The sequence below is a fragment of the Oncorhynchus tshawytscha genome, linkage group LG29 (genome assembly GCF_018296145.1).
Source record: "Oncorhynchus tshawytscha isolate Ot180627B linkage group LG29, Otsh_v2.0, whole genome shotgun sequence".
NCBI lineage: Eukaryota > Metazoa > Chordata > Actinopteri > Salmoniformes > Salmonidae > Oncorhynchus > Oncorhynchus tshawytscha.
The window spans coordinates 32380398-32406185 of NC_056457.1; the positions used below are offsets into that span (position 1 = coordinate 32380398).

Here is a 25788-nt window from a genome sequence, read left to right on the forward strand (position 1 = left end):
ATTAGAGAGAGGGGTGTGTCTTAGAATATCATTAGAGAGAGTGGTGTGTCTTAGAACATCATTAGAGGGGTGTGTCTTAGAACATCATTAGAGAGGGGTGTGTCTTAGAGCATCATTAGAGAGAGGGGTGTGTCTTAGAGCATCATTCAGGTGTGTCTAGAGCATCATTAGAGGGGTGTGTCTTAGAACATCATTAGAGAGAGGGGTGTGTCTTAGAGCATCATTAGAGAGAGGGGTGTGTCTTAGAACATCATTAGAGAGAGGGGTGTGTCTTAGAACATCATTAGAGGGGTGTGTCTTAGAACATCATTAGAGAGGGGTGTGTCTTAGAACATCATTAGAGAGAGGGGTGTGTCTTAGAACATCATTAGAGAGAGGGGTGTGTCTTAGAACATCATTAGAGAGAGGGTGTGTCTTGCATCATTAGGGGTGTGTCTTAGAGCATCATTAGAGAGAGGGGTGTGTCTTAGAGCATCAGGAGAGGTGTGTCTTAGAACATCATTAGAGAGAGGGGTGTGTCTTAGAACATCATTAGAGGGGTGTGTCTTAGAGCATCATTAGAGAGAGGGGTGTGTCTTAGAGCATCATTAGAGAGAGGGGTGTGTCTTAGAGCATCATTAGAGAGAGGGGGTGTGTCTTAGAGCATCATTAGAGGGTGTGTCTTAGAACATCATTAGAGAGAGGGGTGTGTCTTAGAACATCATTAGAGGGGTGTGTCTTAGAGCATCATTAGAGAGAGGGGTGTGTCTTAGAGCATCATTAGAGAGAGGGGTGTGTCTTAGAGCATCATTAGAGAGAGGGGTGTGTCTTAGAACATCATTAGGGGTGTGTCTTAGAACATCATTAGAGGGGTGTGTCTTAGAACATCATTAGGGTGTGTCTTAGAACATCATTAGAGGGTGTGTCTTAGAGCATCATTAGAGAGAGGGGTGTGTCTTAGAGCATCATTAGAGAGAGGGGTGTGTCTTAGAACATCATTAGAGGGGTGTGTCTTAGAGCATCATTAGCATCATTAGAGGGGTGTGTCTTAGAGCATCATTAGAGAGAGGGTGTGTCTTAGAGCATCATTAGAGAGAGGGGTGTCTTAGAGCATCATTAGAGAGAGGGTGTGTCTTAGAGCATCATTAGAGAGAGCATCATTGGTGTGTCTTAGAGCATCATTAGAGAGAGGGGTGTGTCTTAGAAGCATCATTAGAGAGAGGGGTGTGTCTTAGAGCATCATTAGAGAGAGGGGTGTGTCTTAGAGCATCATTAGAGAGAGGGGTGTGTCTTAGAGCATCAGGGGTGTGTCTTAGAACATCATTAGAGAGGGGTGTGTCTTAGAGCATCATTAGAGAGGGGTGTGTCTTAGAGCATCAGGGGTGTGTCTTAGAGCATCATAGAGAGAGGGGTGTGTCTTAGAGCATCATTAGAGAGAGGGGTGTGTCTTAGAGCATCATTAGAGAGAGGGGTGTGTCTTAGAGCATCATTAGAGAGAGGGGTGTGTCTTAGAGCATCATTAGAGAGAGTGGTGTGTCTTAGAGCATCATTAGAGAGAGGGGTGTGTCTTAGAATATCATTAGAGAGAGGGTGTGTCTTAGAGCATCATTAGAGAGATTAGAGGGGTGTGTCTTAGAGCATCATTAGAGAGAGGGGTGTGTCTTAGAGCATCATTAGAGAGAGGGGTGTGTCTTAGAACATCATTAGAGAGGGTGTGTCTTAGAGCATCATTAGAGAGAGGGGTGTGTCTTAGAGCATCATTAGAGAGAGGGGTGTGTCTTAGAGCATCATTAGAGAGAGGGGTGTGTCTTAGAGCAGAGAGGGGTGTGTCTTAGAGCATCATTAGAGAGAGGGGTGTGTCTTAGAGCATCATTAGAGAGAGGGGTGTGTCTTAGAACATCATTAGAGAGAGGGGTGTGTCTTAGAACATCATTAGAGGGGTGTGTCTTAGAGCATCATTAGAGAGAGGGGTGTGTCTTAGAGCATCATTAGAGAGAGGGGTGTGTCTTAGAACATCATTAGAGAGGGTGTGTCTTAGTCATTAGAGAGAGGGGTGTGTCTTAGAACATCATTAGAGAGAGGGGTGTGTCTTAGAGCATCATTAGAGGGTGTGTCTTAGAATATCATTAGAGAGAGGGTGTGTCTTAGAACATCATTAGAGAGAGGGTGTGTCTTAGAACATCATTAGAGAGGGGTGTGTCTTAGAGCATCATTAGAGAGAGGGGTGTGTCTTAGAACATCATTAGAGAGAGGGTGTGTCTTAGAACATCATTAGAGAGAGGGTGTGTCTTAGAACATCATTAGAGAGGGGTGTGTCTTAGAGCATCATTAGAGAGGGGTGTGTCTTAGAGCATCATTAGAGAGGTGTGTCTTAGAGCATCATTAGAGAGAGGGGTGTGTCTTAGAACATCATTAGAGAGGGGTGTGTCTTAGAGCATCATTAGAGAGGGGTGTGTCTTAGAACATCATTAGAGAGAGGGGTGTGTCTTAGAACATCATTAGAGAGAGGGGTGTGTCTTAGAACATCATTAGAGAGGGGTGTGTCTTAGAACATCATTAGAGAGAGGGGTGTGTCTTAGAGCATCATTAGAGGGGTGTGTCTTAGAGCATCATTAGAGAGAGGGGTGTGTCTTAGAGCATCAGGAGAGGTGTGTCTTAGAACATCATTAGAGAGAGGGGTGTGTCTTAGAACATCATTAGAGGGGTGTGTCTTAGAGCATCATTAGAGAGAGGGGTGTGTCTTAGAGCATCATTAGAGAGAGGGGTGTGTCTTAGAGCATCATTAGAGAGAGGGGGGGTGTGTCTTAGAGCATCATTAGAGAGGGGTGTGTCTTAGAGCATCATTAGAGAGAGGGGTGTGTCTTAGAGCATCATTAGAGAGAGGGGTGTGTCTTAGAGCATCATTAGAGAGAGGGGTGTGTCTTAGAGCATCATTAGAGAGAGGGGTGTGTCTTAGAACATCATTAGAGGGTGTGTCTTAGAGCATCATTAGAGAGAGGGGTGTGTCTTAGAGCATCATTAGAGAGAGGGGTGTGTCTTAGAATATCATTAGAGAGAGGGTGTGTCTTAGAACATCATTAGAGGGGTGTGTCTTAGAACATCATTAGAGAGGGGTGTGTCTTAGAGCATCATTAGAGAGAGGGGTGTGTCTTAGAGCATCATATTAGAGGGGGGTGTGTCTTAGAGCATCATTAGAGAGAGGGGTGTGTCTTAGAGCATCATTAGAGAGAGGGGTGTGTCTTAGAACATCATTAGAGAGAGGGTGTGTCTTAGAACATCATTAGAGGGGTGTGTCTTAGAACATCATTAGAGAGGGTGTGTCTTAGAGCATCATTAGAGAGAGGGGTGTGTCTTAGAACATCATTAGAGAGGGGTGTGTCTTAGAGCATCATTAGAGAGAGGGGTGTGTCTTAGAACATCATTAGAGAGAGGGGTGTGTCTTAGAGCATCATTAGAGAGAGGGTGTGTCTTAGAGCATCATTAGAGAGGGGTGTGTCTTAGAGCATCATTAGAGAGAGGGGTGTGTCTTAGAACATCATTAGAGGGGGTGTGTCTTAGAGCATCATTAGAGAGAGGGGTGTGTCTTAGAGCATCATTAGAGAGAGGGGTGTGTCTTAGAGCATCATTAGAGAGAGGGGTGTGTCTTAGAACATCATTAGAGAGAGGGGTGTGTCTTAGAACATCATTAGAGAGAGGGGTGTGTCTTAGAGCATCATCAGGGGTGTGTCTTAGAGCATCATTAGAGAGAGGGGTGTGTCTTAGAGCATCATTAGAGAGAGGGGTGTGTCTTAGAGCATCATTAGAGAGAGGGGTGTGTCTTAGAGCATCATTAGAGAGAGGGGTGTGTCTTAGAGCATCATTAGAGAGAGGGGTGTGTCTTAGAGCATCATTAGAGAGAGGGGTGTGTCTTAGAATATCATTAGAGAGAGTGGTGTGTCTTAGAGCATCATTAGAGAGAGTGGTGTGTCTTAGAGCATCATTAGAGAGAGTGGTGTGTCTTAGAACATCATTAGAGGGGTGTGTCTTAGAACATCATTAGAGAGAGGGGTGTGTCTTAGAATATCATTAGAGAGAGGGGTGTGTCTTAGAGCATCATTAGAGAGAGTCTTAGAGCATCATCATTAGAGGGTGTGTCTTAGAGCATCATTAGAGAGAGGGTGTGTCTTAGAACATCATTAGAGAGAGGGGTGTGTCTTAGAACATCATTAGAGAGAGGGGTGTGTCTTAGAGCATCATTAGAGAGAGGGTGTGTCTTAGAGCATCATTAGAGAGAGGGGTGTGTCTTAGAATATCATTAGAGAGAGGGGTGTGTCTTAGAGCATCATTAGAGAGAGGGGTGTGTCTTAGAACATCATTAGAGAGAGGGGTGTGTCTTAGAGCATCATTAGAGAGAGGGGTGTGTCTTAGAGCATCATTAGAGAGAGGGGTGTGTCTTAGAACATCATTAGAGAGAGGGGTGTGTCTTAGAGCATCATTAGAGAGGGGTGTGTCTTAGAACATCATTAGAGAGAGGGGTGTGTCTTAGAACATCATTAGAGGGGTGTGTCTTAGAGCATCATTAGAGAGAGGGGTGTGTCTTAGAGCATCATTAGAGAGAGGGGTGTGTCTTAGAACATCATTAGAACATCATTAGAGAGAGGGGTGTGTCTTAGAGCATCATTAGAGAGAGGGGTGTGTCTTAGAACATCATTAGAGAGAGGGGTGTGTCTTAGAGCATCATTAGAGAGAGGGGTGTGTCTTAGAACATCATTAGAGAGAGGGGTGTGTCTTAGAACATCATTAGAGAGGGGTGTGTCTTAGAGCATCATTAGAGAGAGGGGTGTGTCTTAGAGCATCATTAGAGGGGTGTGTCTTAGAGCATCATTAGAGGGGTGTGTCTTAGAACATCATTAGAGAGAGGGGTGTGTCTTAGAGCATCATTAGAGAGAGGGGTGTGTCTTAGAACATCATTAGAGAGAGGGGTGTGTCTTAGAACATCATTAGAGAGAGGGGTGTGTCTTAGAACATCATTAGAGAGAGGGGTGTGTCTTAGAACATCATTAGAGAGAGGGGTGTGTCTTAGAACATCATTAGAGAGAGGGGTGTGTCTTAGAACATCATTAGAGAGAGGGGTGTGTCTTAGAGCATCATTAGAGAGAGGGGTGTGTCTTAGAGCATCATTAGAGAGAGGGGTGTGTCTTAGAGCATCATTAGAGAGAGGGGTGTGTCTTAGAACATCATTAGAGAGGGGTGTGTCTTAGAGCATCATTAGAGAGAGGGTGTGTCTTAGAACATCATTAGAGAGAGGGGTGTGTCTTAGAGCATCATTAGAGAGAGGGGTGTGTCTTAGAGCATCATTAGAGAGAGGGTGTGTCTTAGAACATCATTAGAGAGAGGGGTGTGTCTTAGAGCATCATTAGAGAGAGGGTGTGTCTTAGAGCATCAGAGAGAGGGTGTGTCTTAGAGCATCATTAGAGGGGTGTGTCTTAGAATATCATTAGAGAGAGGGGTGTGTCTTAGAACATCATTAGAGAGAGGGGTGTGTCTTAGAGCATCATTAGGGGTGTGTCTTAGAGCATCATTAGAGAGAGTGGTGTGTCTTAGAACATCATTAGAGAGAGGGGTGTGTCTTAGAGCATCATTAGAGAGAGGGGTGTGTCTTAGAGCATCATTAGAGAGAGGGTGTGTCTTAGAATATCTTAGAGAGTGGTGTGTCTTAGAGCATCATTAGAGAGAGGGGTGTGTCTTATAACATCATTAGAGAGGGGTGTGTCTTAGAGCATCATTAGAGAGAGGGGTGTGTCTTAGAACATCATTAGAGGGGTGTGTCTTAGAGCATCATTAGAGAGAGGGGTGTGTCTTAGAGCATCATTAGAGAGAGGGGTGTGTCTTAGAACATCATTAGAGAGGGGTGTGTCTTAGAGCATCATTAGAGAGAAGGGTGTGTCTTAGAGCATCATTAGAGAGGTGTGTCTTAGAGCATCATTAGAGAGGGGTGTGTCTTAGAGCATCATTAGAGGGGTGTGTCTTAGAGCATCATTAGAGAGAGGGGTGTGTCTTAGAACATCATTAGAGAGGGGTGTGTCTTAGAGCATCATTAGAGGGGTGTGTCTTAGAACATCATTAGAGAGGGGTGTCTTAGAACATCATTAGAGAGAGGGGTGTGTCTTAGAGCATCATTAGAGAGAGTGTGTCTTAGAGCATCATTAGAGGGGTGTGTCTTAGAGCATCATTAGAGAGGGGTGTGTCTTAGAAGCATCATTAGAGAGGGGTGTGTCTTAGAACATCATTAGAGAGAGGGGTGTGTCTTAGAGCATCATTAGAGGGGTGTGTCTTAGAACATCATTAGAGGGTGTGTCTTAGAACATCATTAGAGAGAGGGGTGTGTCTTAGAACATCATTAGTCTTAGAGATCATTAGAGGGTGTGTCTTAGAACATCATTAGAGAGAGGGGTGTGTCTTAGAGCATCATTAGAGAGAGGGGTGTGTCTTAGAACATCATCAGAGGGTGTGTCTTAGAGCATCATTAGAGAGAGGGGTGTGTCTTAGAGCATCATTAGAGAGGGGTGGGTGTGTCTTAGAGCATCATTAGAGAGAGGGGTGTGTCTTAGAACAGAGCATCATTAGAGGGGTGTGTCTTAGAGCATCATTAGAGAGAGGGTGTGTCTTAGAATATCATTAGAGAGTGTGTCTTGAACATCATTGTGTCTTAGAGCATCATTAGAGAGAGGGGTGTGTCTTAGAGCATCATTAGAGAGAGGGTGTGTCTTAGAACATCATTAGAGAGGGGTGTGTCTTAGAGCATCATTAGAGAGGGGTGTGTCTTAGAGCATCATTAGAGAGAGGGGTGTGTCTTAGAGCATCATTAGAGAGAGGGGTGTGTCTTAGAACATCATTAGAGAGAGGGGTGTGTCTTAGAACATCATTAGAGAGGGGTGTGTCTTAGAGCATCATTGTGTCTTAGAGCATCATTAGAGAGAGTGGTGTGTCTTAGAACATCATTAGAGAGAGGGGGTGTGTCTTAGAGCATCATTAGAGAGAGGGGTGTGTCTTAGAACATCATTAGAGGGGTGTGTCTTAGAGCATCATTAGAGAGAGGGGTGTGTCTTAGAGCATCATTAGAGAGAGGGGTGTGTCTTAGAGCATCATTAGAGAGAGGGGTGTGTCTTAGAGCATCATTAGAGGGGTGTGTCTTAGAACATCATTAGAGAGAGGGGTGTGTCTTAGAACATCATTAGAGAGGGGTGTGTCTTAGAGCATCATTAGAGAGAGGGGTGTGTCTCAGAGCATCATTAGAGGGGTGTGTCTTAGAGCATCATTAGAGAGAGGGGTGTGTCTTAGAACATCATTAGAGAGAGGGGTGTGTCTTAGAGCATCATTAGAGGGGTGTGTCTTAGAACATCATTAGAGAGAGGGGTGTGTCTTAGAACATCATTAGAGAGGGGTGTGTCTTAGAATATCATTAGAGAGAGGGGTGTGTCTTAGAACATCATTAGAGAGAGGGGTGTGTCTTAGAGCATCATTAGAGAGAGGGGTGTGTCTTAGAACATCATTAGAGAGAGGGGTGTGTCTTAGAACATCATTAGAGAGGGGTGTGTCTTAGAGCATCATTAGAGAGAGGGGTGTGTCTTAGAACATCATTAGAGGGGTGTGTCTTAGAGCATCATTAGAGAGAGGGGTGTGTCTTAGAACATCATTAGAGAGAGGGTGTGTCTTAGAGCATCATTAGAGGGGTGTGTCTTAGAACATCATTAGAGAGAGGGGTGTGTCTTAGAGCATCATTAGAGAGAGGGTGTGTCTTAGAACATCATTAGAGAGAGGGGTGTGTCTTAGAACATCATTAGAGAGAGGGGTGTGTCTTAGAGCATCATTAGAGAGAGGGGTGTGTCTTAGAGCATCATTAGAGAGAGGGGTGTGTCTTAGAACATCATTAGAGAGAGGGGTGTGTCATCATTAGAGAGAGGGGTGTGTCTTAGAACATCATTAGAGAGAGGGGTGTGTCTTAGAACATCATTAGAGAGAGGGGTGTGTCTTAGAACATCATTAGAGAGAGGGGTGTGTCTTAGAGCATCATAGAGAGAGGGGTGTGTCTTAGAGCATCATTAGAGAGAGGGGTGTGTCTTAGAGCATCATTAGAGAGAGGGGTGTGTCTTATAACATCATTAGAGAGAGGGGTGTGTCTTAGAGCATCATTAGAGAGAGGGTGTGTCTTAGAGCATCATTAGAGAGGGGTGTGTCTTAGAGCATCATTAGAGAGAGGGGTGTGTCTTAGAACATCATTAGAGAGAGGGGTGTGTCTTAGAACATCATTAGAGAGAGGGGTGTGTCTTAGAGCATCATTAGAGAGAGGGGTGTGTCTTAGAACATCATCATTAGAGAGAGGGGTGTGTCTTAGAACATCATTAGAGAGGGGTGTGTCTTAGAGCATCATTAGAGAGGGGTGTGTCTTAGAACATCATTAGAGAGAGGGGTGTGTCTTAGAGCATCATTAGAGAGAGGGGTGTGTCTTAGAGCATCATTAGAGAGGGGTGTGTCTTAGAGCATCATTAGAGAGAGGGGTGTGTCTTAGAGCATCATTAGAGAGGTGTGTCTTAGAGCATCATTAGAGGGGTGTGTCTTAGAGCATCATTAGAGGGGTGTGTCTTAGAATATCATTAGAGAGAGGGGTGTGTCTTAGAACATCATTAGAGAGAGGGGTGTGTCTTAGAGCATCATTAGAGAGAGGGGTGTGTCTTAGAATATCATTAGAGAGGGGTGTGTCTTAGAGCATCATTAGAGAGGGGTGTGTCTTAGAACATCATTAGAGGGGTGTGTCTTAGAGCATCATTAGAGAGAGGGGTGTGTCTTAGAGCATCATTAGAGAGAGGGGTGTGTCTTAGAGCATCATTAGAGAGAGGGGTGTGTCTTAGAGCATCATTAGAGAGAACATCATTAGAGGGTGTGTCTTAGAACATCATTAGAGGGGTGTGTCTTAGAACATCATTAGAGAGGGGTGTGTCTTAGAACATCATTAGAGAGGGGTGTGTCTTAGAGCATCATTAGAGAGAGGGGTGTGTCTTAGAACATCATTAGAGAGAGGGTGTGTCTTAGAGCATCATTAGAGAGAGGGGTGTGTCTTAGAGCATCATTAGAGAGGTGTGTCTAGAGCATCATTAGAGGGGTGTGTCTTAGAGCATCATTAGAGGGGTGTGTCTTAGAATATCATTAGAGAGGGGTGTGTCTTAGAACATCAGGGGTGTGTCTTAGAACATCATTAGAGAGAGGGGTGTGTCTTAGAGCATCATTAGAGAGAGGGGTGTGTCTTAGAAGCATCATTAGAGAGAGGGGTGTGTCTTAGAGCATCATTAGAGAGGGGTGTGTCTTAGAGCATCATTAGAGGGGTGTGTCTTAGAGCATCATTAGAGAGAGGGGTGTGTCTTAGAGCATCATTAGAGAGAGGGGTGTGTCTTAGAGCATCATTAGAGAGAGGGGTGTGTCTTAGAGCATCATTAGAGAGAGGGTGTGTCTTAGAACATCATTAGAGGGGTGTGTCTTAGAACATCATTAGAGAGAGGGGTGTGTCTTAGAACATCATTAGAGAGAGGGGTGTGTCTTAGAACATCATTAGAGAGAGAGCATCATTAGAGAGGTGTGTCTTAGAACATCATTAGAGAGGGGTGTGTCTTAGAGCATCATTAGAGTCTTAGAGGGGTGTGTCTTAGAGCATCATTAGAGAGGTGTCTCAGAGCATCATTAGAGGGGTGTGTCTTAGAGCATCATTAGAGGGGTGTGTCTTAGAATATCATTAGAGAGAGGGGTGTGTCTTAGAACATCATTAGAGAGAGGGGTGTGTCTTAGAACATCATTAGAGAGAGGGGTGTGTCTTAGAACAGCATTAGAGAGAGGGGTGTGTCTTAGAACATCATTAGAGAGGGGTGTGTCTTAGAGCATCATTAGAGAGAGGGGTGTGTCTTAGAACATAATTAGAGAGAGGGGTGTGTCTTAGAGCATCATTAGAGGGGTGTGTCTTAGAATATCATTAGAGAGAGGGGTGTGTCTTAGAACATCATTAGAGAGAGGGGTGTGTCTTAGAGCATCATTAGAGGGGAGTGTCTTAGAATATCATTAGAGAGAGTGGTGTGTCTTAGAACATCATTAGAGAGAGTGGTGTGTCTTAGAACATCATTAGAGAGAGGGGTGTGTCTTAGAGCATCATTAGAGAGGTGTGTCTTAGAACATCATTAGAGAGGTGTGTCTCAGAGCATCATTAGAGGGGTGTGTCTTAGAGCATCATTAGAGGGGTGTGTCTTAGAATATCATTAGAGAGAGGGGTGTGTCTTAGAACATCATTAGAGAGAGGGGTGTGTCTTAGAGCATCATTAGAGGGGTGTGTCTTAGAACATCATTAGAGAGAGTGGTGTGTCTTAGAACATCATTAGAGAGAGGGGTGTGTCTTAGAGCATCATTAGAGAGGTGTGTCTTAGAACATCATTAGAGAGAGGGGTGTGTCTTAGAATATCATTAGAGAGAGGGGTGTGTCTTAGAACATCATTAGAGGGAGGTGTGTATTTCAACATCATTAGAGGGAGGTGTGTGTTTCAACATCATTAGAGGGAGGTGTGTATTTCAACATCATTAGAGGGAGGTGTGTATTTCAACATCATTAGAGGGAGGTGTGTATTTCAACATCATTAGAGGGAGGTGTGTGTTTCAACATCATTAGAGGGAGGTGTGTGTTTCAACATTGTTAGAGGGAGGTGTGTATTTCAACATTGTTAGAGGGAGGTGTGTATTTCAACATTGTTAGAGGGAGGTGTGTATTTCAACATTGTTAGAGGGAGGTGTGTATTTCAACATTGTTAGAGGGAGGTGTGTATTTCAACATCGTTAGAGGGAGGTGTGTATTTCAACATTGTTAGAGGGAGGTGTGTATTTCAACATTGTTAGAGGGAGGTGTGTATTTCAACATTGTTAGAGGTATATTCATGGTGTTTACTACCTTTAACATTAGAAGAAGAAGAAGTATGGTCATTGGAGTCTCGTTGCTCCTGTTGGTCATCCATTAACCCAGTAAGACTTCTGATGATCTCTTCAGAACACTCTTTTACTCTTCAATGTTATTCACCTTTTCTTTTGTTGCTTCGTAACGGAATTACATCACAGTGGAAAATCTTTAAATTCCAGGCTGTGTCCAATTTGGAGAGAATAGTTCTCTTGTTCGCTAATACGTTTCACAGATCCACCAATGGAACAGAAGCCAGACCGTACGCAGTGTTATGTTTCAGAATCATAACAAAACACTCAGCCAACCACGTGCCTGAGCACTGTTCTGTAAAGTCATAGATGACATCTGTGTTTTCCACAGATTAAACTGTATAAATTCAGCAAAAAAATAAACGTCCTCTCACTGAACAAGTTCCACAAACATGTGACTAACATAAATTGATTAATGTGTCCCTGAACAAAGGGGGGTTAAAATCATAAGTAACAGTCACTATCTGGTGTGGCCACCAGCTGCATTAAGCACTGCAGTGCATCTTCTCCTCATGGACTGCACCAGATTTGCCAGTTCTTGCTGTGAGATGTTACCCCACTTTTCCACCAAGGCACCTGCAAGTTCCAAAATATTTCTGGGGGGATTGGCCTTAGCCCTCACCCTCCGATCCAACAGGTCCCAGACGTGCTCAATGTGATTGAGATCCGGGCTCTTCGCAGTTCATAGCAGAACACTGACCTTCCTGTCTTGCAGGAAATCATGCACAGAATGAGCAGTATGGCTGGTGGTATTGTCATGCTGGAGGGTCATGTCAGGAAGAGCCTGCAGGAAGGGGGATGTCTTCCCTGTAACGCACAGCGTTAAGATTGCCTGCAATGACAACAAGCTCAGTCCGATGATGCTGTGACACACTGCCCCAGATCATGACAGACCCTCCACCTCCAAATTGATCCCGCTCCAGAGTACAGGCCTCGGTGTAAAGCTCATTCGCCTTGTGAGACAACCGTGATTCATCAGTGAAGAGCACTTTTTGCCAGTCCTGTCTGGTCCAGCGACGGTGGATTTGTGCCCATAGGCGACGTTGTTGCCGGTGATATCTGGTGAGGACCTGCCTTACAACATGCCTACAAGCCCTCAGTCCACCCTCTCTCAGCCTATTGCAGACAATCTGAGCACTGATGGAGGGAATGTGCATTCCTGGTTTAACTCAGGCAGTTGTTGTTGCCATCCTGTACCTGTCCCGCAGATGTGATGTTCGGATGTCCCGATCATGTACAGGTGTTGTTACACGTGGTCTGCCACTGCGAGGACCCTCAGCTGTCCGTCCTGTCTCCCTGTAGCTCTGTCTTAGGCATCTCACAGTACGGACATTGCAATGTATTGCCCTGGCCACATCTGCAGTCCTCATGCCTCCTTGGAGCATGCCTAAGGCACGTTCACGCAGATGAGCAGGGACCCTAGGCATCTTTCTTTTGGTGTTTTTCAGAGTGAGTAGAAAGGCCTCTTTAGTGTCCTACGTTTTCATAACTGTGACCTTAATAGCCTACCGTCTGTAAGCTGTTAGTGTCCTAACGACCATTCCACAGGTGCATGTTCATTAATTATTATGGTTAATTGAACAAGCATGGGAAACAGTGTTTAAACCCTTTACAATGAAGATCTGTGAAGTTATTTGGATTTTTATGAATTATCAATGAAAGACATGGTCCAGAAAAATGGACGTTTCTTTTTTTGCTGAGTTTAGTATGATGTGACAATAAAATGCACTAAATCATTCTTATCACAAGACCAGCAGGGTTTTCCGTTATTATGACTCATTTATACACCCATTAGAACAGAACAACACCCATTAAAACAGAACAACACCCATTAAAACAGAACAACACCTATTAAAACAGAACAACACCCATTAGAACAGAACAACACCCATTAGAACAGAACAACACCTATTAAAACAGAACAACACCCATTAAAACAGAACAACACCCATTAAAACAGAACAACACCTATTAAAACAGAACAACACCCATTAAAACAGAACAACACCCATTAAAACAGAACAACACCCATTAAAACAGAACAACACCCATTAGAACAGAACAACACCTATTAAAACAGAACAACACCTATTAAAACAGAACAACACCCATTAGAACAGAACAACACCTATTAAAACAGAACAACACCTATTAAAACAGAACAACACCCATTATTAAAACACTTTAAACACACAACTGAACAATAGGTTAGACCACAAGAGGGCAGACACCTCTAACAGTCTACTGTAGATAGATATGCATTTATCTTGGAGGAGAGAGACCTCTAACAGTCTACTGTAGAGAGATATTAATGCCCCCACTCTCCTGGAAGCTCCAGTCCTTACCCAGAGTGCCTTGCTCTTGGTGCCTTGCCAGAGCAGTGTCAGGATGTAAATCTGCTGAGTTGCCTGGATGTGATCTTCTCTCTCTTTCCTCTCTCTCTCTCTCTCTCTTTCCTCTCTCTCTTTCCTCTCTCTCTCTCTCTCTCTCTCTCTCTCTCTCTCTCTCTCTCTCTTTCTCTCAATGTTCAATTTAAGGGGATTTATTGGCACGGGAAACTTATGTTTACATTGCCAAACAAAGTGAAATCTCTCTCTCTCTCTCTCTCTCTCTCTCTCTCTCTTTCCTTAGTCCCATTATCAGCTCAGCAGCTGGACTGGGTCTAACATTGGTTCATCTCTGAAGGATGAAATGCTTTTAACCCATATCAAACAGTCAAGTTAAACCTCTCTGACTGTTTTGGTATACAAAGTTAACAATGATCAGATAATGTGAAATATACATTCGGGTGTACACAGTTTACTCTACATTTTACATTGCATAGATCATCATTGAATAGTCAGTTAAACATCTGGATAGAATTGTACTGCTACCGTTCATAGTAAATCCTCTTTCACTGCCCACTTCCTCTGAGTCATAAGATTGTGTTTTATTCAGTTCACTGGGGATGGTGTTAATGACAGTCAGCCATTCACACATACACCTCCTCAGTGTAACCACACGTATAAACCACACATATAAACCACATATAAACCATATATAAACCACATATAAATCACATATAAACCACATTTAAACCATATATAAACCACATATAAACCATATATAAACCACATCTAAATCACATATAAATCACATTTAAACCACATATAAACCATATATAAACCACATATAAATCACATATAAACCACATATAAACCATATATAAATCACATATAAACCATATATAAACCACATATAAACCACATATAAATCACATTTAAACCATATATAAACCAAATCAAATCAAATTTATTTATATAGCCCTTCGTACATCAGCTGATATCTCAAAGTGCTGTACAGGAACCCAGCCTAAAACCCCAAACAGCAAGCAATGCAGGTGTAGAAGCACGGTGGCTAGGAAAAACTCCCTAGAAAGGCCAAAACCTAGGAAGAAACCTAGAGAGGAACCAGGCTATGTGGGGTGGCCAGTCCTCTTCTGGCTGTGCTGGGTGGAGATTATAACAGAACATGGCCAAGATGTTCAAATGTTCATAAATGACCAGCATGGTCGTATAATAATAAGGCAGAACAGTTGAAACTGGAGCAGCAGCACAGTCAGGTGGACTGGGGACAGCAAGGAGTCATCATGTCAGGTAGTCCTGGGGCATGGTCCTAGGGCTCAGGTCCTCCGAGAGAGAGAAAGAAAGAGAGAATTAGAGAGAGCATATGTGGGGTGGCCAGTCCTCTTCTAGCTGTGCCGGGTGGAGATTATAACAGAACATGGCCAAGATGTTCAAATGTTCATAAATGACCAGCATGGTCGAGTAATAATAAGGCAGAACAGTTGAAACTGGAGCAGCAGCACCGCCAGGTGGACTGGGGACAGCAAGGAGTCATCATGTCAGGTAGTCCTGGGGCATGGTCCTAGGGCTCAGGTCCTCCGAGAGAGAGAGAGAGAGAGAGAGAGAGAGAGAGAGAAAGAGAGAATTAGAGAACGCACACTTAGATTCACACAGGACACTGAATAGGACAGGAGAGGTACTCCAGATATAACAAACTGACCCTAGCCACCCGACACATTAACTACTGCAGCATAAATACTGGAGGCTGAGACAGGAGGGGTCAGGAGACACTGTGGCCCCATCCGAGGACACCCACACATATAAACCACATATAATTCACATTTAAGCCACACGTATAAACCACATTTAAACCACACGTGTAAACCACATATAAATCACATTTAAACCACACATGAATCACATTTAAACCACATATAATTCACATTTAAGCCACACGTATAAACCACATATAAATCACATTTAAACCATATATAAACCACAGGGAAAGAAAGGGGAAGCAAATCCAGCAGGAAGGTACACATTATTTATTTTTCCTTTATTTAACCAGGCAAGTCAGTTATGAACAAATTCTTATTTTCTATGACAGCCTAGGAACAGTGGGTTAACTGCCTGTTCAGGGGTAGAACAACAGATTTGTGCCTTGTCAGTCATTCATCTAGTCTGCTTCAGATGTAAGTGCTGTAGGATATAAATCAAACCATTGCTATGAATGCCAGGTTCCACTACCAACCCTCAGCTTTACTACATGCAGCTGGTACTTCTCATAGCTTTCCCTGATGTCAGCGTTGTATTATCTTTTAAAACACCCCCACCTGTTTATAAAACTGTAGCTCTACATGGACTCTATCAGTGCTGGTCTTAGTATTTATTTTCATGTTTAGAGTGTTATGGCCAACTGAGGCTTAACCCATTACTTTGCTTTGTAGTTGTGTTGTTTAAAAGTAGACTCAGCGATATCACATAGATGCAGAAAGTAAACAGCATAGTGGGTCAATGTCCGCGACAACGAAGAGTGTTGAAGCACGAGGCTCAACTTCTCTACTGTTTTTGGTCCCCTGGCTATCAGGCTGTAACAGTGTGAACAGAACCCATGCACCTTCGATCTCACTCATCTCAATATCTCCGGTGCTGCTCGTGGCAACGTCATTTCGCTGAGTCTACCTTTAATCACTGATTAATGATATTGCTATAGTAAGAAAGTATTGTCATGTACTGTGCAGCTACACATCAGTTTTATGAACAAGCGTTAGCTATGCATTTCCGTTGACAGTCAAGCTACACAGCATGTCGTTGGAGACAATACTTTGATGACTTATACAATATGACATTCTAATTACATTGTACAATATTATTCAGCTTTTTTTTAATTGGATAATGCAAATCTAATGAGTGTTATTTTCAGACAGGTTTTAATTCATAATATGTACAGTACAGTACAGGTTATGTTTTATATCACCTTTTGTTTTTGCTGAGAAATTGATTTTTCTCTGTTATGCTAATGCTAATGCTAACATGCTAACGCTAACATGCTAACGCTAACATTTCTCCCTCTCCCCCTCCAGTACACTACTACCGATGACTTAGATTACAGTGAGTTTTATGATTATTCTGAAGTAGAAGGAGAGACTGTTCCAACAGACGAGTATGAGGCGGGTAGTGACCCAAAGGTAAACAAAACACTGAAGAAAGATGCTTGTTTTGTCCTGTGGTTTCTTACTGTACCCTTTGTGCCATACCCCCCTTTCCCAATTCTTTGTGGTCTATCGTTTACTGAATGTCTTGATGTGTCAATCAATATTGTAGCTATAAGCTCCGCCCTCTGCTCTACCGTTTACTGTATGTCTTGATGTGTCAATCAAACTTGTAATCTTATTGTAGCTATAAGGCCCGCCCTCTGCTCTCACACGTGGTGAATGCCAGCTTTTGATTGGTTTGTCTTATGTTCAGGTTTGTGTCTCAGGTTGAAAACTATTTCTGGTGTTGATGTTTACTTTCAATCCCTTCCTCTGATAAAATAAAATGTTATTTGTCACATACACATGGTTAGCAGATGTTAATGCGAGTGTAGCGAAATGCTTGTGCTTCTGTGTAGTGAAATGCTTGTCCTTCTGTGTAGTGAAATGTGTAGTGAAATGCTTGTGCTTCTGTGTAGTGAAATGTGTAGTGAAATGCTTGTGCTTCTGTGTAGTGAAATGTGTAGTGAAATGTGTAGTGAAATGCTTGTGCTTCTGTGTAGTGAAATGTGTAGCGAAATGCTTGTGCTTCTGTGTAGTGAAATGTGTAGCGAAATGCTTGTGCTTCTGTGTAGTGAAATGCTTGTGCTTCTGTGTAGTGAAATGTGTAGTGAAATGATTGTGCTTCTGTGTAGTGAAATGTGTAGTGAAATGCTTGTGCAGTGAAATGCTTGTGCCTCCGACCGTGCAGTAACATCTAACAAGTCATCTAACAATTTCACAACAACTGCCTTATTCACAGAAGTGTAAAGGGATGAATAAGAATATGTACATATAAATATATGGATGAGCGATGGCTGAACGGCATAGGTAAGATGCAGTAGATGGTATAGAGTACAGTATATACATATGATATGAGTAATGTAGGGTATGTATACATTATATAGAGTGGCATTGTTTAAAGTGACTATTGATACACTTATTACACCCAATTATTTATTATTAAAGTGGCTAGAGATTGAGTCAGTATGTTGGCAGCTGCCACTCAATGTTAGTGATGGCTGTTTAACAGTCTGATGGCATTGAGATAGAAGCTGTTTTTCAGTCTCTCGGGTCCCCGCTTTGATGCACCTGTACTGACCTCGCCTTCTGGATGATAGCGGGGTGAACAGGCAGTGGGGTGAACAGGCATCTTTTTGGCCTTCTCAGTGTCGTCTTGTTTTTCTATCACTATTACCTTCTTCCAGAGAAAGAAACGTAGTGTCTACATGAAAAAGAAAAGGGCCCGAAAGTCCCTTAAGTCTAAGGCTAAACGCCCCTAATGTTCCTGGCCTCTAGAAAGCCAGCAGATAAAAAGGTTAGCGGTCGCTAAGAAGAAGACACAGATAAATGGCTATCAAGCAGCGGTCGCTGTAGTTCTGTACGCGGAGTATTAGTGGTGACAGTACCAGTAAAAAATAAATAACATCAGATCACATCCAGATCTCTTCCTCTGTCATTTTCTGGATGTAAATCTGTGTTGCTAGACTGGAAGCTATACCTAACCTCCACCTTCCTACATGTCTGTCTCCCCCTCACTCTCTCTCTCTCTCTCTCTGTCTCTGTCTCTCTCTCTCTCCGTCTCTCTCTGTCTCTCTCTCTGTCTCTCTCTCTGTCTGTCTCTCTCTCTTGGTCTCCCTGTCTGTCTCTCTGTTTCTGTCTCTCTGTCTGTTTCTGTCTCTGTCTCTCTCTTTGTCTCTCTCTCTCTTGGTCTCACTGTCTGTCTCTCTCTCTGTCTGTCTCTCTCTGTCTCTCTCTCTCTCTCTCTCTCTCTCTCTCTCTCTGTCTCTCTCTGTCTCTCTCTCTCTGTCTCTCTCTCTGTCTGTCTCTCTCTCTTGGTCTCCCTGTCTGTCTCTCTGTTTCTGTCTCTCTGTCTGTTTCTGTCTCTGTCTCTCTCTTTGTCTCTCTCTCTCTTGGTCTCACTGTCTGTCTCTCTCTCTGTCTGTCTCTCTCTCTCTGTCTCTCTCTCTCTCTCTCTCTATAAACCCAGCAGAGTTAAAGCCAGCTGAACAGACTGCTCCTTCTGTGTTAACCTGCTTCTCTGTTTCTTCTCCTTCTTTCCTTTTTTCCTGATGCGACACAACTTTAGCTAAACAATGTAGACGGAGAATACACTGACTATACTGACAGTGACTACGGAACTGTAGAGGATACTCAGACTCAGTCTCCCATTGCCACCGGTGGACCGAACCAGGTAACTTTTAGATTTTTATATTTTATCTACTTTTTATTATAAGAAACAAAGTGCAGTATTTGGAAAGTGAAAGAGACAATGAAGACCTATGAGCTAAGGAAGAATATGGTATGAAATAACAAAGACAAGATTAAACATCAGAAGCAATATGTCATGCATCATTTCATTCAATCCACCTTAATGCTATCCAGTGACATTTAGTCTCAGATACATGCAAATAATATGTAGCTTTCTGTTGTTTAATTCAAGTTTGACTAAGGTTGCAGTTTCCTAAGTATCAATGTAACGGCTTTCTTCCTGGGAAGGAGAGGAGGACCAAAATGCAGCGTGGTTATTTATAAACATCTTTAATGAAAGATGAAAACGTGAACACTATACAAAATAAGAAACCGTGGAAAAAGCGAAACAGTCCTAACTGGTGCAAAACCCAGAGACAGGAACAATCACCCACAAGATACCTAAAGAATATGGCTGCCTAAACATGGTTCCCAATCAGAGACAACGATAAACATCAGCCTCTGATTGAGAACCACTCCAGGCAACCATAGACTTACCTAGAACACTCAACTGAACACAACCCCATAGACTACAAATCCCCTAGACAAAACAAGACACATAAATCCCCCATGTCACACCCTGGCCTAACCAACATAATTAAGAAAACACAGATAACCAAGGCCAGGGCGTGCATGTGCTTTACACTTCATCAACAGTCAACGTAGATGGCACTGATATATATTGTTGGGTCATTTTAGTACATTGAAAAAATAATAGAATGGTTATCTGTCTTCTTCAGTAAGGTTTTATATATATTAGATGGTAATGGTATTATAATGGTATTATAATGGTAATGGTATTATACTTGTATTATAATGGTATTATAATGGTAATGGTATAATAATGGCAATGGTATTGTAATGGTATTATAATGGTATTATAATGGTAATGGTATAATAATGGTATTATAATGGTATTATAATGGTAATGGTATTATAATGGTAATGGTATTATAATGGTAATGGTATTATAATGGTGTTATAATGGTATTATAATGGTAATATAATGGTATTATAATGGTGTTATAATGGTATTATAATGGTATTATAATGGTGTTATAATGGTATTATAATGGTATTATAATGGTAATATAATGGTAATGGTATTATAATGGTATTAAAACGGTATTATAATGGAATAACAGACAGGGTATTTTGGCCATTTAAGTTGTTCTGGTATACTCATACGCAATAATAACTTTTTCTGCAATTAACTGGAAATAAAAAATAAGCTAGGAATATATTTCACGGTCTGTTTTCGAATTAGAAAAGGCATTTGTCTTTAGTCTGTGTGGGTCCAAGAAGTTGCTAGTGGCATTTTTGTAGTAGGAACCACACAGGGTTTAAGTGAAGTGATGTGTGTTCCAATGTAGAGGCCCAACTCACTGTTTCACAGGATAAACAGCACTAAGGTCTGTGTTTAGAGGGCATCTTAGACCAAACTAATATCAAATCAAATCTTCAAAGTCACTTCATGGACATGCTCATTTTAATTTTAATAGTTGTGTATTTTTCTGTATGAGTTTAATGGTACGTAGGTGAAACTATTTGATTTGCAGCCTTATCCATGATTGACACTATTCACTATCCACCCGGCACAGCCAGAAGAGGACTGGCCACCCCACATAGCCTGGTTCCTCTCTAGGTTTCTTCCTAGGTTTTGGCCTTTCTAGGGAGTTTTTCCTAGCCACCGTGCTTCTACACCTGCATTGCTTGCTGTTTGGGGTTTTAGGCTGGGTTTCTGTACAGCACTTTGAGATATCAGCTGATGTACGAAGGGCTATATAAATACATTTGATTTGATTTGATATTCAGTGTCCAATCATAAACGGGAAATAAAGTTCTCTCTGTGGAGAACCAAGCCACGGCTCTTACCAGTCAGGTTTCTGCTGAGTTTAACATGGGGTTTGTGGTTCTGTCACCAGTGAGATATGGTGTCACAGTAAATCACCCCCTTTTCAGCCATAGATGGCCGGTCTGCTGCAAGACCTTTTGATTCGTAGTTCTTCTCCCAATCGCTCCAATAGAACTATGATCAACCAATCAGAGACATCTTCACAGCTGATTATGATACTTGTTGCACTGTGTTACTGCAGTAGCAATGTGTTCCAAATGGATGTGAATTCACTGGGTTATTTGGCCCTCAATAGCATATATTATCTCAATTGACCACAAGGAAGAGAAGGGGAGTACATTGGACCCCTCTGGGTTATGTTACCCCGTTCTACCCTACAGGCTACGTGCTCAGATACCTGTGTCGAGACATCCATTTTGATGGCATCCACATTCTAAATCCACAACGATCACTCTTCGAAAATGGCAGAGTAGTGACAGAGTAGTGACAGTGCTGTGTGATTGGTTGTTGTAGAACTGTGCAAAATGCAGAGTATGTCATAAATACTACAGTCTCACCGTAATCAATATTTGGTATCTATTGAATCAATCAAATTCCTTGTACACATACGTATGTACTTTGTATTGTTGCACATTTCTATATTGTAGATTTTACCATTTCATGAAAGATGCTTCTAGTGTCTCATCTATTTTAGTCTTTTTGTTCATATATTGATATTCTGGTACTGATACTGATACTGTATTATGTTTGTGTATAAAAGACTGAAGTAACCTAAAGTCTGCTCAAACCGTCTTGATGTAAATTTGATCATCAGACTTTATAATGCTTTTTGTGATGTCATCCGGGTAACACTTTATTTGCACGTTTTGTTGTTTGTTGTCATAGACCTGAAATGGATACTGGACACGGATACTACAGTGAGGAAAATAAGGATTTGATCCCCTGCTGATTTTGTACGTTTGCCCACTGACCAAGAAATGATCAGTCTATCATTTTAATGGTAGGTTTATTTGAACAGTGAGAGACAGAATAACCACAACAAAAAAACGCATGTCAAAAATGTTATGAATTGATTTGCATTTTAATGAGGGGAAAAAGTATTTGACCCCCTCTCAATCAGAAAGATTTCTGGCTCCCAGGTGTCTTTTATACAGGTAACGAGCTGAGATTAGGAGCACACTCTTAAAGGGATTGCTCCTAATCTCAGTTTGTTACCTGTATAAAAGACACCTGTCCACAGAAGCCATCAATCAATCAGATTCCAAACTCTCCACCATGGCCAACACCAAAGAGCTCTCCAGGGATGTCAGGGACAAGATTGTAGACCTACACAAGGCTGGAATGGGCTACAAAACCATCGCCATGCAGCTTGGTGAGAAGGTGACAACAGGTGGTGTGATTATTCGCAAATGGAAGCAACATAAAAGACCTGTCAATCTCCCTCAGCCTGGGGCTCCATGCAAGATCTCACCTCGTGAGGTTGCAATGGTCATGAGAACGGTGAGGAATCAGCCCAGAACTACACGGGAGGATCTTGTCAATGATCTCAAGGCAGCTGGGACCATAGTCACCAAGAAAACAATTGGTAACACACTACGCCGTGAAGGACTGAAATCGTGCAGCGCCCGCAAGGTCCCCTGCTCAAGAAAGTACATATACATGCCCGTCTGAAGTTTGCCAATGAACATCTGAATGATTCAGAGGACAACTGGGTGAAAGTGTTGTGGTCAGATGAGACCAAAATGGAGTTCTTTGGCATCAACTCAACTCGCCATGTTTGGAGAAGGAGGAATGCTGCCTATGACCCCAAGAACATCATCCCCGCTGTCAAACATGGAGGTGGAAGCATTATGCTTTGGAGGTGTTTTTCTGCTAAGGGGGCAGGTCAACTTCACCGCATCAAAGGGACGATGGACGGGGCCATGTACTGTCAAATCTTGGGTGAGAACCTTCTTCCCTCAGCCAGGGCATTGAAAATGGGTCGTGGACGGGTATTCCAGCATGACAATGACCCAAAACACATGGCCAAGGCAACAAAGGAGTGGCTCAAGAAGAAGCACATTAAGGTCCTGGAGTGGCCTAGCCAGTCTCCAGACCTTATTCCCATAGAACATCTGTGGAGGGAGCTGAAGGTTCGAGTTGCCAAACGTCAGCCTCGAAACATTAATGACTTGGAGAAGTTCTGCAAAGAGGAGTGGGACAAAATCCCTCCTGAGATGTGTGCAAACCTGGTGGCCAACGACAAGAAACGTCTGACCTCTGTGATTGCCAACAAGGGTTTTGCCACCAAGTACTAAGTCATGTTTTGCAGAGGGGTCAAATACTTATTTCCCTCTTGAAATGCAAATCAATTTATAACATTTTTGACATGCGTTTTTCTGGATTTTTTTGTGGTTATTCTGTCTCTCACTGTTCAAATAAACCTACCATTAAAATGATAGACTGCTCATTTCATTGTCAGTGGGCAAACGTACAAAATTAGCAAGGGATCAAATACTTTTTCCCCCCTCACTGTATATGTAGCATAACACAGTTAGATAAACATTACACATAGTCACAGACAATAGTTTACAGTTTGCTTCACTGTAAGAGACCAGTCTTCAACATAACAACATACAGACGTGCAGTACATGAAACAATAGCTATAATTACACAATCGTGAAGTTGTATCAATATCTCACCAACAAACAGATTTTCCACTAAAGTAAATGGAACTTGAATAAGATGTTACCACGTTGCCATAGCGTTCACCACGTGTCACAATGCCGGATTCATTTTGACCTGGTAAGGCTAAAGCTGTATAACATTACATAGACTGTAGCCTGCTCTTGCTACCTATGCCCCACCTGCTTGACTAACAACCCTGTTCCCTCCGTTGCTCATCCCTCCACCCGCCTCGTCCCATCAATGCTCCCCTGTTTGGGTAACATAAGGCAGCGGAGGAGGAGATGGTTGCCGGTGACTACGTGGTCACTGGAGCCACCCCACTGGGTCAGGAGCCCCAAACCGCCTCCGAGGCTGGCCTGGACAGTGTGGACCCCGGAGTGGACGAGTATGACTTTAAGGAGTATGACCTAGGGGGCGAGTTGGACAATAAGCAGTATGAGTACGGGGTGTATGATGAGAATGGCAATGAGCTACCCAACCCCACGGGTACCGCGGAAGAGGTGGGGCTGGGGGTTCCCGCGGAAATGGAGGAACTCGCCCAGACTGCCGTAAGTATGGCACCGCTCTCCCCCGAACTTAGACTGACCGAGGGGTGTGTGTATGAACTGACTGAGGGGTGTGTGTTTGAACTGACCGAGGGGTGTGTGTATGAACTGACCGAGGGGTGTGTGTATGAACTGCCCGAGGGGTGTGTGTATGAACTGCCCGAGGGGTGTGTGTTTGAACTGACCGAGGGGTGTGTGTATGAACTGACCGTGGGGTGTGTGTATGACCTGACCGAGGGGTGTGTGTATGAACTGACCGAGGGGTGTGTGTTTGAACTGACCGAGGGGTGTGTGTATGAACTGACCGAGGGGTGTGTGTATGAACTGACCGAGGGGTGTGTGTATGAACTGCCCGAGGGGTGTGTGTATGAACTGCCCGAGGGGTGTGTGTATGAACTGACCGAGGGGTGTGTGTATGAACTGACCGAGGGGTGTGTGTATGAACTGACCGAGGGGTGTGTGTATGAACTGACCGAGGGGTGTGTGTTTGAACTGACCGAGGGGTGTGTGTATGAACTGACCGTGGGGTGTGTGTATGACCTGACCAAGGGGTGTGTGTATGAACTGACCGAGGGGTGTGTGTATGAACTGACCGAGGGGTGTGTGTATGAACTGACCGAGGGAAGTGTGTATGAACTGACCGAGGGGTGTGTGTTTGAACTGACCGAGGGGTGTGTGTATGAACTGACCGAGGGGTGTGTGTATGAACTGCCCGAGGGGTGTGTGTATGAACTGCCCGAGGGGTGTGTGTATGAACTGACCGAGGGGTGTGTGTATGAACTGACCGAGGGGGTGTGTATGAACTGACCGAGGGGTGTGTGTATGAACTGACCGAGGGGGTGTGTGTATGAACTGACCGAGGGTGTGTGTATGAACTGACCGAGGGGTGTGTGTATGAACTGAACGAGGGAAGTGTGTATGAACTGACCGAGGGGTGTGTGTTTGAACTGACCGAGGGGTGTGTGTCTGAACTGACCGAGGGGGTGTGTATGAACTGCCCGAGGGGGTGTGTTGAACTGCCCGAGGGTGTGTCATGAACTGACCGAGGGGTGTGTGTATGAACTGACCGAGGGGTGTGTGTCATGAACTGACCGAGGGGTGTGTGTATGAACTGACCGAGGGGTGTGTGTATGAACTGACCGAGGGTGTGTGTATGAACTGACCGAGGGGTGTGTGTCTGAACTGACCGAGGGGGTGTGTTTGAACTGACCGGGGGTGTGTGTTTGAACTGACCGAGGGGTGTGTGTTTGAACTGACCGAGGGGTGTGTGTATGAACTGACCGTGGGGTGTGTGTATCTGACCGTGGGGTGTGTGTATGACCTGACTTGGGGGTGTGTGTATGAACTGACCGAGGGGTGTGTGTATGAACTGACCGAGGGTTCATATGAACTGAACGAGGGAAGTTGTCTGAACTTGACCGAGGGGTGTGTGTTTGAACTGACCGAGGGGTGTGTTATGAACTGACCGGGGGTGTGTGTATGAACTGCCCGAGGGGTGTGTGTATGAACTGCCCGGGGGTTGTGTATGAACTGACCGGGGGTGTGTGTATGAACTGACCGGGGGTGTGTGTTTGAACTGACCGAGGGTGTGTGTTTGAACTGACCGAGGGGTGTGTGTATGAACTGACCGAGGGGGTGTGTGTATGAACTGCCCGAGGGGTGTGTGTATGAACTGCCCGAGGGGGTGTGTGTATGAACTGACCGAGGGGTGTGTGTATGAACTGACCGAAAGGGGTGTGTGTATGAACTGACCGATGGGGGTGTGTGTATGAACTGACCGAGGGTGTGTGTATGAACTGACCGAGGGGTGTGTGTATGAACTGACCGAGGGTGTGTGTATGAACTGACCGAGGGTGTGTGTATGAACTGACCGAGGGGTGTGTGTTTGAACTGACCGAGGGTGTGTGTTTGAACTGACCGAGGGGTGTGTGTTTGAACTGACC

General features: G+C 43.7%; 1 protein-coding gene across 1 annotated transcript in view; it reads left to right on the forward strand.

Moving 5' to 3' along the window:
* LOC112236786 (collagen alpha-1(XI) chain-like) overlaps positions 1–25788 on the forward strand; it is a 251133-nt gene that overhangs the window by 56427 nt on the left and 168918 nt on the right. The window contains exons 6-8 of the mRNA XM_042308834.1: positions 16379–16483; positions 18618–18722; positions 23567–23848. Of these exons, the coding sequence (XP_042164768.1) occupies positions 16379–16483; positions 18618–18722; positions 23567–23848 (492 nt within the window). The remainder of the gene's footprint in view (positions 1–16378; positions 16484–18617; positions 18723–23566; positions 23849–25788) is intronic.